The 15,509-nt window shown below is 45.8% G+C and overlaps 1 protein-coding gene across 1 annotated transcript in view; it reads right to left on the reverse strand.

Annotated features, from left to right (window-relative positions):
• Window positions 1-14,647, reverse strand: part of LOC116952263 (cAMP-dependent protein kinase type II-alpha regulatory subunit-like) — a 105,157-nt gene extending 90,510 nt beyond the window's left edge. The window contains exon 1 of the mRNA XM_032971454.2: window positions 13,715-14,647. Within this exon, the coding sequence (XP_032827345.1) occupies window positions 13,715-14,108 (394 nt within the window). The 5' untranslated portion in view covers window positions 14,109-14,647. The remainder of the gene's footprint in view (window positions 1-13,714) is intronic.
• Between the last annotated feature and the right edge of the window lie 862 nt (window positions 14,648-15,509).

A 15,509-nucleotide genomic window follows, 5' to 3' on the forward strand; every position in this document is an offset into this window, starting at 1 on the left:
AGAAATGCTTATAAAATACCACGGTGATGTGGATAAAATTTCTGAAGCACCACCCAGCACTTGGACGAAAACATCAGACGTCGTGCCTAACGACAGATGGCGTAACCCTGAAAACACATCGGAGAGCTGTACAGCACAAGCGCGGAAAACGTACAGTGATGGAAGAGCTGCTTGGCACTTGGATACCCAGAGGACAAGGCGGGTGAATCAAGTTAAATATGACGTTGCCCAGCCACTAATTACGGCAGGTCACACGGGTGGAATCTCATTTTATATCCTGCCCACCATAAATCAATCGGGAGGCGACAATGTCGCACGCAATTTGCAGGAAAATCACAGCGCTGAGCCATGCAACCTGTACAAACGAACACCTTGAGCCCCGAGCATAATTTAATTTTAAACAAAGGTTCCGTCGCGGATATATGTAAGCTGCTGTTAATGCCTTAAATGTCAAGACTATGTGTATGATAATACGTAAAGCATCTGCAAATAACACTTCCTTTTTAACTCTTCTCTTGCATGGCGTTTGAAAAACCAACACAATATAATCGTATTTTTAAAATTTTTGTAAGCCATTCATTTCCACAGCATCCGGGGTAGTTCAGGGGAGTTCGTCGCTTGTTCCATCAGAATACGCGTGTATTACTTGGCAGTCATCACTGATTGGCACCTCACCGCATCCAGTTTGGTGAGTCCTTGACCATTTATTTATGGAGGAAATAACTACACCTTCAATGGCTTGATTGGACACCGTTCAGAGTAAAAACAACATTCTTACTTTTGATTTAAAGCTTTCGTGACTGCTGGGATTCATATTCTTGGTTCTTCTACGTGACTTTACTGAAAGAACCAAGAATATAACATTCTTACTGGTTGGAATTATTGCACTGCTATATCCTGGAAAGCTATAATGCAAACCTCGGTAAATAATGCATTCCTGGACCCATTGTTAAGTGGATTGTACCTTGTTTCTATCAGAAACAAATCTTTCCACAAAGCAATGTGAAAGCAACATTTTATAATTCAACTTTTAGGATAGTGTGTTTAGAGATTCGTTTTGATTATTGAAGGTTTTGTCTGTGACTCGATAGCTACTATGAGCCAATGCATGACCGTGGTCATCCAGAACGGACCATACAGCATATAACAATGCAATGCCTGATCAACAAATACCAAGGAAACATCACAGCGATACACTCTGCTGCTCCTGACGCCGTTTTCTGGCTTTACCACCTGAATGTCAAATTGTAGTTGTTTCTCTGCGTCTACATCAGCCATACGAAATAAGCTTAGGCAACTATTGCTGTGCCGATTTAAAACAAACTTGTCATCAGAAAACATTGTTAGAATTTAATTCTCATCAGGCGCCATGATGTAAAGTGAAGTCTCAGACTCATATCATCCACTGTCTCTGGCCTCCCTAGTTATGTGCTATGAAAAAGGGCCATTGTTCGAAAAGTCGCCAAACATTTATGTAGTTCTTTTAAGGTGATATTGTTACTGGCAAACATGTCGAGTTGTTTTTGCTATTTGTCCTTGTGCGTCACTGCCAACTCAGCAGCAGTATCACCAAATAAATTGTCTTTTTATGCCTGGGGAGAGCCGTATATCTTGGCAGATCATTCAACAACAAGTCTTCGTGGGCCAGATTGGGCTTGTGCGCCACCAGTGGATGATCCCTCGTGTGAAGAAATTAAGAAATCTCCAATAAGACCGATAACATTAACAATGCAGTGCGGGAAAGACTGGTGTGTACAGGAAATATCCAAGGGCTTGCGCACTATGGTTGACCACGTTTGACGACACACCACACCCAGCAAGATGTTGATTTTATTATTTAGAGCAGCAACTACGCCGCCGTGCATCTTAATCCTAACTGGCGCGCTGTACACAGTGAAAGGCGTGATGAAGCTCGTAACACCATGACTGTAATACATCTGATGATCTTTCTCTGAATACACGTTGATTACAGCAGTGTTTATTTTAAAACGGCGTAATCTTAGACGACGTGATGGCATAAATACTGTTTTGAGAGGTGGCTGGGTGGATCAAGGTGCTAATGTAATGTCAGAGACACTGAAAGCCTAGGTTAAAATCCTGGTTTTGGCTACGTATGATTAAACTGGGTCATCTTAACATAATGCATATAGTGCCTTAACCAAGGCGCTATACAGAAAATGAAGAACAGTAGATATGAATGAAATGGTGGAGATGAGGTGAATAAAATAGATGAGAGGAAGCAATGGGCGAATCTGTAATGGATGAATTCGGTGAAAGTGAAATTGATGTCGGTAAATGATGATGAATCGATTTAATGAATGGGAAATGAGTGAAAGCCATGTAATGAGAATATGAAGAGGGAAAAGTAGTGGTGGTGGTAATGAGGGGGAGAATAAGAGGTTGTGGGGTGAGCTAGAGAAAATAAGTGAGTTTTGAGTGAGGAACAGAAACTAGTGAGGGGAGGTGACTGTTTAATGTGGAGAGGAAGTTTGTTCCAGTGTATAGCCGGTTGATAAGTTTCAGCCTGGTCACTGATGACTGCACAAAAAACACCATCACTTTGAAGTTCATTTTAACTTAATTTCACGAGATTAAATTCTGAAAATTAAAATTTCAGTTTCATAGCCACGTGAAAAACACCATTGGAAGGGCATAAAACAGAGGTGTGTGCTTCAAATGTATTCTTTTTAAGATTGCTGAGCACAGGCACAAAGGCCCAAGCGGCCAGAAACAAACAGCACTCTCAAAGTTGTAATATATTTAAGGTTAACATGTTGCTTGAATTAAACTAGTTTATATGAATTTGGGGAATGCGACCATGGGGAAGAATTGCAGTCGTAAAACCAGTTGCCAAGGACGAAGCAGGAAGAGAAGGTATTTGACCTGCAGTGTGGTGAGTGGTTGGGTGGGTGAGTAGGTGAGTGGGTAAGTGGATGAGTGTGTTGTTGTGGTGGTTTAACACAAACTGGATCAGACAAAAGGGTCCGTCTGGTAAACTGAGTCCCCAATATGAGTAGAGGAATCAACAATTGAAGTTCACTGGAACAGTAGCCATAGTAAAATTTTGATTTAAAGCTTTCGTGACTGCAGGGATTCATAAAATAATACAAATATTGTTTTTATATTTTTATTATTTTATTGTTTCCCTTCTACGTGACTTTACCGAAAGAACCAAGAATAAGTAGCCATAGTAGTAAGGATATAGGAGTGATAAGGAGGTGACTGATCCTCAGCGAGTGAGTCAGTGGCGTGAACCAGCGATTGCTGGACCATCAACCAATCCGATTGCTTATTACGTTGAGTGTGGATAGAACGGCCCGGGTGACATGACAAACTGTGGGTTTACTTTCTGAAACAGTGTGGTGCACTGCTTGTACTACAATAATGCGCCAAGGAAACGTCTTCATTTCCACGACACGGCAACAAGGTTGGACCATCGCTAGGAAAAAGCACAAACAAGAATGAACAACACAAATCGTCCAGGTTTGTATGTTCTTATGGTCGCACAACATGAATAATAATTAGCAAAACAACAAACTTGGTCGCCAATCAAATCGAATAAAAAGAGCTAAGCGCAACAAAAAAACGTGTTTTTACGAGCTTCCTGTAGCCGAAGAAAGGTTACCCAGGAAAGCTGAAGTCAACGGTCCATGCGGGAGTTGTACACTTTTACATTTATACATTGTGCCTACTGCAGCTTGCATGTAGAGGTGGCAGCAAATTATATGACCTTCTATTTCAAAACAATGGAGCACACACCCTTATAACGTAAATGATTAAAATAGTTCAGGTTTGTCAAGATCGGTGTAAACTATGCAAAATAAAACAATAACGAAGATGCACTGGGTAGAGTAGTGGCACAGTATGACTACGCTATAAAGCCGAACTTGAAGTCAATGTATTCAATTCCCGGCCACGGCCAACATCAGTCGGGAATGATCTCTGAAATAGTACCAGGCACACTCTCCTACTCCGTCTCCCTCCACTTCACCAACCTGCATTGACCAGCTCAGTGAAGCGTGGCCAAAAGAATCACCATTACCGACACAGTGGCGCCGTGGTGGAGAGATGTTAACTCTGTCGCCTGGTATGCAGAAGTTCGTGGGTTTGATCCGGACCCTGACGGCTGAATATTTGGAGCTTGCGTGCTCTCCTCATGGCCTTGTGGATTTTTCTTCGGGTCCATTGGCTTTTCCCTCCACATTTAGAAACATGCGTTTCAGTATTTGGCTGCTATAAATTTCCACACGATAACCCACTTCGGTGGGATATCATTTCAGGCCAGGTCGCTTCTGAGAAAGAGCTATATAGTTCAATGGCCCTTACCTGGTAAAATAAAAATGGTTTAGTATAGTTTACACTGTAAAGAAGTCTTCATCCAGTAGTCGATTGACAAAGGGCTGTAAATTATGTATAATTGTATTATTATTTAAAACTGCACCACCATAGACTCACTCGAGCATACCTCAGATCGCCAAATTCATATTGCAGTGCACAAGAGTGCAGTAACCAACGTCTTATTCCTCCACGACTCCACACAATCACCGAGAATGCACCCAATTTTGTCAGACATCAGAAGCTAAATAAACATGGCTGAGCCAGGATGGCGGTTGGATGGGTGGTCACCAATGCACAATAGACAGGAACAGGAGGCAATGTGGGCAGTAGTGTGCAGTGCAGCAACATCCACTATCGTTCTGCACCTTGCCCCACTATCTGCAAGGCGTGGGGAGGCCCTCGTTCAGCAGTGGATTGACAAAACGAGGTGTACGCATATTCTTGGTTCTTTCGGGAAAGTCACGTAGAAGGGAAATAATAAAATAACAATAAAAACAATAAAATTCTCACAACGTTTCAATTGCAACACAAGCAATCATCATCAGGTGTGAAAACCACAGCAAGATGATTGCTTGTGTTGCAATCGAAACGTCGTAAGAATTTTTTTGTTTTATTTCTATTATTTTATTCTTTCCCTTCTATGTGACTTTACCGAAAGAACCAAGAATATCAATCCCTGCAGTCACGAAAGCTTTAAATCGAGGTGTACACAAGCGAGCACCTAAATCGAAACCCAGTGCCCAAGAGGCCCCAAAGCAAAACGTGTCACGTGTAAAACGTGAAAGCTGAAGCTTGGTGCAGGCCTCAGGACCGGAAATACCCCACATGCTTAAACCAACTTTCAGACAATAGGGCCTCTTCCTATATCTCACACGCCCGCGGTATCTTTATTATTGTCGGTCGAGTAAGTTCATCGCAACGTCATTTCAAGCTCGTTAAAGCCATCGGCAAAACGCCGCATGCCGTGGCGAGCATTGTATGGGCTTCAGTGTCAACTCTCAATATTTTGACAATCGCCTGCAGGCAACAATGCGGTTGCTGTGCAGCAACCACAACCGGCAGTGAATGACGTCCATGTTCTGGTTCGGCTCGTTCCGGCCAGAGTTGCAGGGCAGGAAACGTTTTATTCGAAACGAAAAGAAGAAAAGAAAAGAAAAGCGGGGATGGCGCAGTGGAAGGGGACAACGACCTTAAATAGTAGGCCACGCAGCTCCCTTTTCATCGTGCAGCGTATACATACAATTTTGACCGACAGCCAAAACGGCGGAGGCATGGCATGTAACGCACGTGCACGCACGCACGCAGCGTGCCAAGACCGTATGCGCAGGATTTGCCAGCCGGGTAAAACCGAAGAACCACTCCGGGATAACTCCTCCACAAGGGGTGTTCCTCCGCAAACAAAGGGCTCTCGTGGGGGGTGGGTCACACGAATCGAACTCTCCCCTATAATTAAGGTCCCAGTAGATGGGTTACATAAGGGATTTGAATGCTGTAGCCATGCACGCGGCTAAAGCGTGTGCGTGTGTGGGGGAGCGGCAGGGTGTGAGCGGGAATCGACCCGAGTTCAATTCCTACTCATGGCCAAGACCAGTGACAATTATCTGAACTGGTCCAAGGTCGATTTAGCCTTAAATGAGTAGCCCGGTGCGGTATGTAAACATCGCCACTGAAGAGACAAAGGCGGTCGGGTGGTGTGGTGCTGGCGATCCACCCCATTCGTGTACCATGCAGGCCATCACAGGAGCTCGTGAACAGCACTTGCTCCAAAAGTCTGTGAAGGCTATACGGGGGGAGATCTTTGTCTTTGGGGGTAGCAGCGTACGTCTCTCGTACGCGTCACCCGGCAAACCGACCGCGTCACCCGGCAAACTGACCGCGGTGCTTACGCACAGAAGCCAAGGGCTCTGGAATGCGCCGCGTGCCAGCGTGCGCTCCTCTTGCTGTATGGAAAACATTCCGCGAATGCTCGTATATCTTCAATCCCAACTCAAACTACAGTATCTAGTTTACTCTAATGTATTGTGTGTCACATAAACGATACATCGGATTCAAATAGATTATTAGGCTCATCATGTACACGCACAGCCCTATTGGTAACAATCAGATTGTTAAAGGCAGGGAGCATAGAGGTAGATCGTACAGTACAACAATTGATTTTGCTGCAACATCGCCTCGAAACAGCACAGCCCATCCAATCACTAGCCAGACTCGAGCCAGCTTAGCTTCCAAGAGGTTGAACGCATTCGGAGCGATTTGGTGATAGTTAACGGAGGTTATAGGTAATTTGGTCGCTTGTAATTATCCATTACATTGTGTTTGCAACCAATTGTTTACAAATTATGTAATATACATACTCTATGAATGATAACTTTTACATGTATGCTAATTAGGTGATTGAAACTGTAAAACCAATAAACAAAAGTGAGTCAAAAAAGGAAAAAAATCACCACCCAAAATTAAATTAATCGAAATTGCAGTATAGGATAAATGGGGAGTGTATGTATGTTGAACTTTTTTCGCACCGTACGTAGCCAATCATGCTAATATATTGGAACATGCATAAGTAATTTGTGTTGTTAGGGTTCCTTAGTTTGGCTCTCAGCACCTCAGGCACTTCCACTGAATCCCGTGAATCCTTTGAGAGGGCTGTTCCACTTGTGGAATTAAATACACCTCTTTTCCACTGTACAACCAAGCCACACTGCGGCCATGTACAATCAGCCTGGCATGGTTCAGGAGGCGGCACCAGGTTGCTTTTTACACTTCCAGAGCCGAGCCATGCCACTAACATCGCACGCAATTAATGTCTCATTCGACCCCAGACCCTTCTTTTGCTCCGAGCCAGATTCATATATCTTGTGAGGTCAGCATATCATAGTTCGGCTCTGGCTGGGCATAACAAACAGCCAATGGAAACCACCAGCAACGAGAAGGACCCCACGCTGGCTACAACAGTGACCACCACATTTACGGCAGGTCCCAGGCTTTAGAGGACCGTCACACACTGCCGACACGTGCGCCGCAACAGTGGGATCTTTACCATTACCTCTATTTCGATGCGTGTGACAAGTGTGCACAACTGCCTGCTAGACCAGACGATGAATCATTATTTCGCTGCAATGCAAAATGAATCAACAGCCACGTTGGGGGCGGGGGGGGGGTGTAGAAGAGGAACTGGCCTTATGCATTACACAGCCACAGCAGCAGGCTGGCAAAGAGCAAGGAAAGCGCCACCGATAGATGCTAATGCATTTAGGAAAGGTCGGGCGGGGGTGTGGGAGGAGAAAAGTCAAATCTGAGCACGAGTTCAAGCACGCGCCATTAAACAAATCCTGCGCCCGCTGCAGCATCCTACACGTGCGTCTGTCTGCCAGAGCCGACCATTTAAGCGGCATCAATTATGTAAGGGTATCTTTGTGTGTGCCTATGTAAAATTGTGCTCTGGCACACCGACAGAGGTCATACGCATGCATATCTAAAGAGACAGCAGGGGGGGGGGAGGGGGGGAGAAGAGCTACCCAGTTGTTGTACACACGTGTTACGCGCCGAGTGTTTTAACGTCAAAATATACAACCGCGCGAGAAGGGTACATTTTGGAAACTTCCCAAGCAAGTGATAGAAACCAGAATTGTATTTCTTCACTCCGTTTGAGCTGCTGGACAACGTTTTCCCCCAACTGGCACTTTTCGCTCGGGTTATCGCGCTACTGTTACATTTTTAGAAAGATGTCTACCCGTCATTCATCTGATAACCCGAGAAGCAAACGCAGCACAAGTGTGCACAAGTAATAGCAACATCTCCCTTTCCCAAATGCTTGCTTGTTTGTTAATTTGTTTTTGCAATGGTACGACCCCGATCTGCAGAGCAGGGTAAAGATGCTTAACGAAGAGAACAGCTCGGTAAGCACCACCTCACTGTCACCTGCGAAATGTAAATCCAAAAGACAGAGCAAATGTCAGAGATTGCACAACGGTGCATAATTTGTCCAAGGCGATGAGAGAGAGAGAGTGGGGGTTGAAAGCCATTCATCATCCATCCATTGCGATGAATGGATGACAACTGCAGACATGCACTGCAGCAGTGAGACAGCGGCAAAAGCACCACCATAACTACTCTGCAGTGATTAAGTAAAAGTGTCTCCGTAATGAATGCCGCAACAGGCCCAGTTCGGGTGGTGCAATGGTACACACACTGCCCTATGTGAACCTGCCTTCCCGAGATAAACTCCCGGCCATGGCGAACGTCATTGGCTTGATATCTGCACCAGACATGAGCTCCCCCCTCCCCCCCATCTTCACCAGCCCACACCGACCAGCTTTGGTAAAGTATGGTCAAGCAAGCGCTGTGGCCGACACGGCATCGGGAGGCCTTCATCCAGCAGTAGCTGCCAAAAGGCCATGAATTATTATGATTATCATTGGACCTCGTGATGTCCACTACAGTTGAGGAAAAACGTGGAAAGAAGCGACAATATGGGCCTGGCTCTTGCACAATGGCAAGCTTATCTCACCATCAGCCCCGCTATGCGGTTCACGCCTGTTGTACCAGTGCTGGCCTTCTCGGGCCCGCACTACAGCATTCGGTCGTTTCGCGTACAGTAGTAAATTACAATAAAAACAGCTTGTCCTAACGACCCTTGTCAACGCTTGCAATCGTTCAGTTCACACGTGGCCGATTAGGATGGCAACATATCTGACGAACACCCAGTACGTGCCAGGCTCAGGGACACAGGCACCAAGGATAAGTTGTTTTTTGAAAGCTTTCCAATGAAGGTCAAAAGTATGTATGCATTAGCTTTGTCCGTCTATCAATTGTGGGCGGAACAGGCAAACTACAGTAAAGATAATCTAATGTGAACAAAACTTTAGCAGAAAGGAAATTGATCAAAGAGTTGCTTGAACCCTCCCCGGCTGAGCTGCTATACAAGCCCCATTGTGTCATCGTGGGCCAGCGTGTGGGAAAGCGTGCGTAAGCCACACGTATGCATGATGTTTCTTCTTTGTTTTTGCAATACGGGTTCACACAAAAACACACGCGGGCATCCCTTTGTGTGCAGCACGGGAACCAGAGTGACCTCAATTTTAGACAGCTTCGAGCCATCACATTCATCACTGCTTTTGCAAGACCCCAGCTTAACTGACGTTATCAAGGAAAAAAAGGGGACTTGGCCTCGTGACCTTCACATTGAGGCAGCTGTTATTTCTGGGGAGGGGAGAAATTCCACGCTCCCATCTCACATCAAGGTTCGGACACCAGCATGGACAATGGCACGGAGCACTGACCCAGGCGGCTGAGCCGTTGTGAACAGAGCCGGCGGGGAGCATGCCCAGTGAGAGATAACGCTCAACACGTCCGCCCAAAAACTAAACACCACCGCGGCAAACGGTATCGACACAAGACCATGCGCACGCACAAAAACAAAAATCCCCCGTTTAGCCTTGACAAACTGTTGGGACAAGCGCTGTGAGCGAGCACCGAATAAGGCCGGCACGGCACACGAGGGGGTGGCCAGCACCATGCCTAGTGGCGATGTTTAGACACCGCACTGGGTACTCATTTTAAAAACTGTGTGGAACTAGGGGAGGCCCAGGCTAGGATATTCGTCACCAATGTTGGCCGTGAGCAGGAATCGAACTCAGGTCGGCGGGTTCGTGGCACTAACCGTTGCACTACCACTTTCCACACCAGTACGCACACACAAACATACACCCAGAGGTTTTTTGGGTTAGATCACGTAAATATGTCGTTAAACCCGCCACCACCTGACACAGCCAATTAGTAAGCTTTGTCACATAAACAAAACATGCTAATTCGTTACTAGTACAGCACACCAGTGTGTTGGAGAGTAAAACCGCAACATTTACAATTCGAGTACGACGTGTCGCCAGTCATTACAACTCGCATCATCAGGTGACAGCCAGATTTGTGGAGAAATCTTCCTGTTTCGTTCTTAAATAGGGGGATAAATTTAATGTCTTCACTTGTGAGCCAACCAGGTGTGGAGGCCAGACGGGGGAGGGGGCAAACACACACACCTTGGCAATATATTGTGTGGCTAGACAATAATACAACACATCAAGATTACAGTATTTGCCTGAGATTAAAGTTCTGCTACCAGTTCATGTTCGCTAATCGCATTTGGATGGCACGGGGCCTTATTAAGGTCACACTCGGGGACATCGCGTTGCCTGCGATGTAATCCACTTATCAGAAGAGTCAGGCAACGAACCCACACACAACACACACACCAGAAATGCACGACATGTGCATTATTGGCAATGTGCTGATTTTGAGTCGATGATAGTGGTGGCCAAGCGTGTGGACTGCACTCACGGAGTGGCACTCGAACATGAGAGAATGATGGTTGTTTAACAATTACAATGCTGTGTTTTTTTTCCACTGAGCCCTTGGATGAGTCTCGAGACTATCTTTCAGGAGGGTCCTGCAATAAAACATTCGTTTGTTTCCGTAAACTGGGCCAGTAGTTTTGTGCTGTGACACTGTTTTTTTTTACAACGCAGTGTGTCAATAATCTTAACACCCATCCACTCAGTTTAGAATTTACAGCCATCTGTCAGTGCACTGAAGAGCTCATCAAGCCACGTGGTTATGGGTTTTTTACCATACTTCACCACATTGTTCATTGCAGGTTATTGATGGGGAGGCCAAAGATAATTTCAGATACCACCCGCCACCTGATGTTGGCCGTGACCCAGAATAAACCTTAAGATTGTTAGGTTCATATGAAAGTGTGCTGCGCCGCTGCTCCCCGAGTCCATAAATAAATATTCGAGAGGCATTGCAAGACCAAACACTTTCAAAAGACAGTCGAGTACACAAGAGGAATCGTAAAACACAATCCTGAGTACAGTACATTGTGTGTCAGTACAGCCCTTGTCAATCCACTGCTGGGTGAGGGCCTCCACGCACCGCGGGTGTTGTGGGATTTAGATGATGAAACGTAAAATCACCACTTTGATGAGCAAGTAGGTCAAGGCGGGGAAGCGTGGATGTGGCAGTAAAGAAGTACAGTAGAAAATAATGTTGCTGCAATGTTATTCTGCCTCCCTTATAGTCCAGGGGCCTGTAAAAATATTGCTGTACAGAGTGGGCACCCATGAAAGCAATTATTCCAAGCTCAATCCTGATCATCTTCCGATATCCAATTGGATCAGGCACATTCCTAGCGATTTGGTCATATCATTTAATCAGCATGTTACAAGAGCCCTCACTACTTTTGACTCACGTTGCCGATTAACCAGATCATTTACGGGTCACTCAAAATACTGGCGGTGATATAACTGTAATAATTATGCGCCTAATAACGGTGTCAAAAGCGTGGCTTAGTTGGTGGAAGAGCATGCGTCGTGAGATTGCAAGTTCAAATTCAGGCCAGGGTCAACGTGGCTCATCATTAACCATCACGTTCATCGCCATCATAAACATCAACATCCTTCTAAGGTCCTAACATTGAGCACTACCTTGTGTACTTTCACAGTGGCTGTGCTTTTGCAATGTGTCGCTTTTAGCACAGAGACCTACCATAGAGATTTACACGCAAATAAAGATGGGGGCAACTTAGGCGTTTTTAACCTTTCCAACTGAAGTTAAAAGCATCTGATCATCATCGCTGTCCGTCTGAAACAGGGGGTGGGGGGCTGTAACTGTTATTTAAATGCTCCAAATGTGAATTCATCGTTAGTATCAAGTGTGGGACTTGTCCCATTGGAAACGCGACAAATTTATTCAAAGGGTTGCCCAAACCTTTATGACAAACCAGGATTCAAAGGAATATTTAAAACATGAAAACGTGTTTGGCTTCGACAGCTACCCGTCGGCTACAATAAAGTACTTCCCAGAACAGATGCATGTCGCAAAGCTTTACATAATCCATGTGCAGGAATGATATTGATAACTGTAATTATGATCATCACGATTACTGCGAATGGAGGCGAGAAGAGATCTGAACCATGATGGATGTTAGGAAGCTGGCAAGCAGAACTGAAGGAGCCAGGATGACAGGGGATGATCTGTACACAAGGCGATGGAAGAAGACTGGCTCCTGTATACATGCGGGCATGGGGACTTAGTTGGTGTTATGTATGTACTAAAGTCTAGCTTTACATAACCTATTGACAATCCAATGCTGCATCCACACCGCATTGACCACGGGAGTCGTCTGACAAGACTTCATCACGCCCAAAGGAGTCGCTGCCAAGTGTGGAAAATGTTGCAATTGCACCGGGGGGGGGGCGGGGGGGTCTATAGGCTGGAGGCACAAGCACCGGACTACAAATTTTTTTTATGGACACTGGTACAAGGAGTGCCCATTTTAATTCTTTGCACCAGGATCCATGGGAGCCATGCCGTGTCACTGACCACGCTGGTCAGTGTGTTGGCAAAGAGTTTCTCCGGGGCCAGGAGCGGTTGAGATATCACTCGTGGTCAAGAATCAAACTCGGTTCAGCCAGGGTCGTATCGCACCGTGCGCTAACCTCTGCGCCACCGCTGTGGAGTGATGACCAAGGTAAAAAAAAACCGGTCAGAGTTGATGAAATGAGGACTTTGAGCAGACTGATGACGGGAAGATCGTAAGATATACAGTAATATGCCCAGATCACTGACTGGTAAGAGTTGCAAATGATGATGACTATGCCTGCTGCTGATGATAGTTTATAAATTCCGTTTATTATGATGGGTATGAGCATATTTGATAAATTTAGCTGCTGCTATTACTACACATTCTTAAAGCACAGATGAAGGAGTAATACAAATATACTTTAAAGCAGATACCGATTAGGGTGATGAGCATGATACTGCTGCTGACGATCAAGTTGCTGAAAACGATATTAATTAAAGTGCCACTAATTCGTGATGAGAATAACGTTTTTGTTCATGGATTGTGACTGGCATTACTGGAAATGGTGCTACTACATTGATGATGATGAAGCTGATGACAATGCAACTCCTGCTGATGAATTTGATGCAATCGATGATATCGATGACCATGACGATTAAACTAAGCTCATGATAACGGACTTTCTGATCAATTGTTCCCGTCAAACTATCAGATGTTGCTGCTGAAGCACTGCTGCTCCTGATGCCACCTCTTAAACTAGCGAAATTCGAAAAGTAGTCGCCGCATATTAACTCAATTGGGATTATGCATAGCAATCAGTCTAATTTCCCGGTTTCTATTCAACTCTTGCGTATGGCAATACGTCCAGGAGCTAATTGCCCCAGGTCACTCTTGCAAATGATTAATCCTGGTCTCTTAATTCTCGGTTAAACTAAAAAAGATTAATACTTGCAACTTGAACAACACCGCCACACCACCCCTAGAACTCACTCTCGCACACACACACCCTAAATATACCTTCAAAATCCGACTCGTCGTCGTCATCATCATCACCGTCCTCATCACGGTCCACCGAGCCCCTTGGCACGAAGTTGACCAGCGACGCCAGAAGCCCTCCGCCACCTCCTCGGCCATCGGCAGGCGGGGACGAAGACCCGGGGGACGAGGCGGATGACTCGCGGGAGCCAGGTGGAGAACCCGGGGCCACCAGAGGAGGGGAGACGAGGTCATCTACCTGCTGCTGCTGCTTCTGCTGCCTCCCATCTCGGCCCTGCGGTCCCAGCCGCGCCGCCTTGAGCTGGACAAAATAGTCCGCGGCGAAAGAGACGATGTCCGCCGGTCTCTTGCGGAGGACTTCCACAGTGAAGGTCTGGAGGAGCTCCGTGAGTCCGTCCGGTATCTGTATATTCATCACCTATGGGAGTTCGGTGCAACCCGCTGTTCCTGCTGTTGTTACTGCTGCTGCTGTTGTTACTGCCGATATTTTTTTGCTGGTGTCGTATATTGTAAATAATTGTGATTGTCAATAATGTGATGGGTAGACAAATGGTCGTTGTCGCTGTGTAAGTTGCTGTTTTGTATTGTAATTTGAGAGGCTGGTTATGGTCTCTTATAAGTTCATCACCGACACGTAGTCCAGCAGTGCTGCTGATGCTGCTACTCGTGAGAACGATGCCGTGCCGATGCTATCTCCGTCGTTAGGAGATGCTGCTTGTGCGGCAATGATAAGTGGCGGTAATTATTGCAGATACGTTGAAAGTCAAGAGTTCGTGTTATCTAACAAGCCTGTTAACCAACACGATGTTGTATTATGCGAATTATAACTGTGAATAATTATAAACGTATTGCAACTCAAGATGCTAAACTACTCGTGCGCTACTGCTTACGCGACTGTCTGTCGATGTTACTATTGTGAACGCATTGATAGTTATTACAATTATTGCAAACACCAGTTATATATTACGTCAAACATTAATTGTGTAATCTATATATGCACCAACGATAAGCAAGTGCTGCTGCTTTACAGAGCCTGACAATGATGCTATCGTTATGGTTACTATACTAGCTATATTAAAAATAATGCTAATAATTATAATCGCCTTACAATTTAGACGCGCGCACTCTCCCTTGCTCTGTATGAGAGTTATTCTTATAACCTTGTTACCGCAACGCTGACAATAATAAAACGAAAAAACGCTCGCAATGCTACAGCGTTGTGAGCGCGACGCTTAGCATTATTTCGCTGCCGGTAACGCCGTAAGGTTATCTGCAATCGTTAATTGTGATTTAATTTAAGCGCTCGGATCGCCTTTTTTTGTTGTGAGCGACCCCGCCGCCGCAGCCGCCGCTCGAGTGAAGTCGTCGGAGCCGTCCCCCCGCCGCCGCCGCCACCACCCACTCCCAGACTACCCCGAGGGGGTGAGGGGCCGTCACGGGGACCCGAGAGGAGACGTCACTCCAAACCGCGAGCACTTAGCCGGCCATCTTACTATGGGGAGTTGATGTCTGTTTCTCCCCTACCCCCCCCATTCATTATGTTATGACGGCCATCTTACGTGGGGAATCGGTGTCTCAAACAGCCCTCTCGTTTTTATATTCTTAGTTCTTTCGGTAAAGTCACGTTGAAGGGAAACAACAACGAGCCCTCTCGTTGTATAAAATGTGTACGGCCATCTTACGTGGGGAGTCAATGTGTGTGTCTCTCTCTCCCCCCCACCTCTCCTGTTCGTTATAATGTGACGGCCATCTTATGTGAGTAGTCGATGTTTCTCTTTCCCCCACCCCTGTTAGTAATAATAGTTATGGCCATCTT

Source organism: Petromyzon marinus, chromosome 46 (assembly GCF_048934315.1).
Source record: "Petromyzon marinus isolate PM22_M1 ecotype Great Lakes invasive population chromosome 46, UKy_Petmar_22M1.pri1.0, whole genome shotgun sequence".
Classification (NCBI taxonomy): domain Eukaryota; kingdom Metazoa; phylum Chordata; class Hyperoartia; order Petromyzontiformes; family Petromyzontidae; genus Petromyzon; species Petromyzon marinus.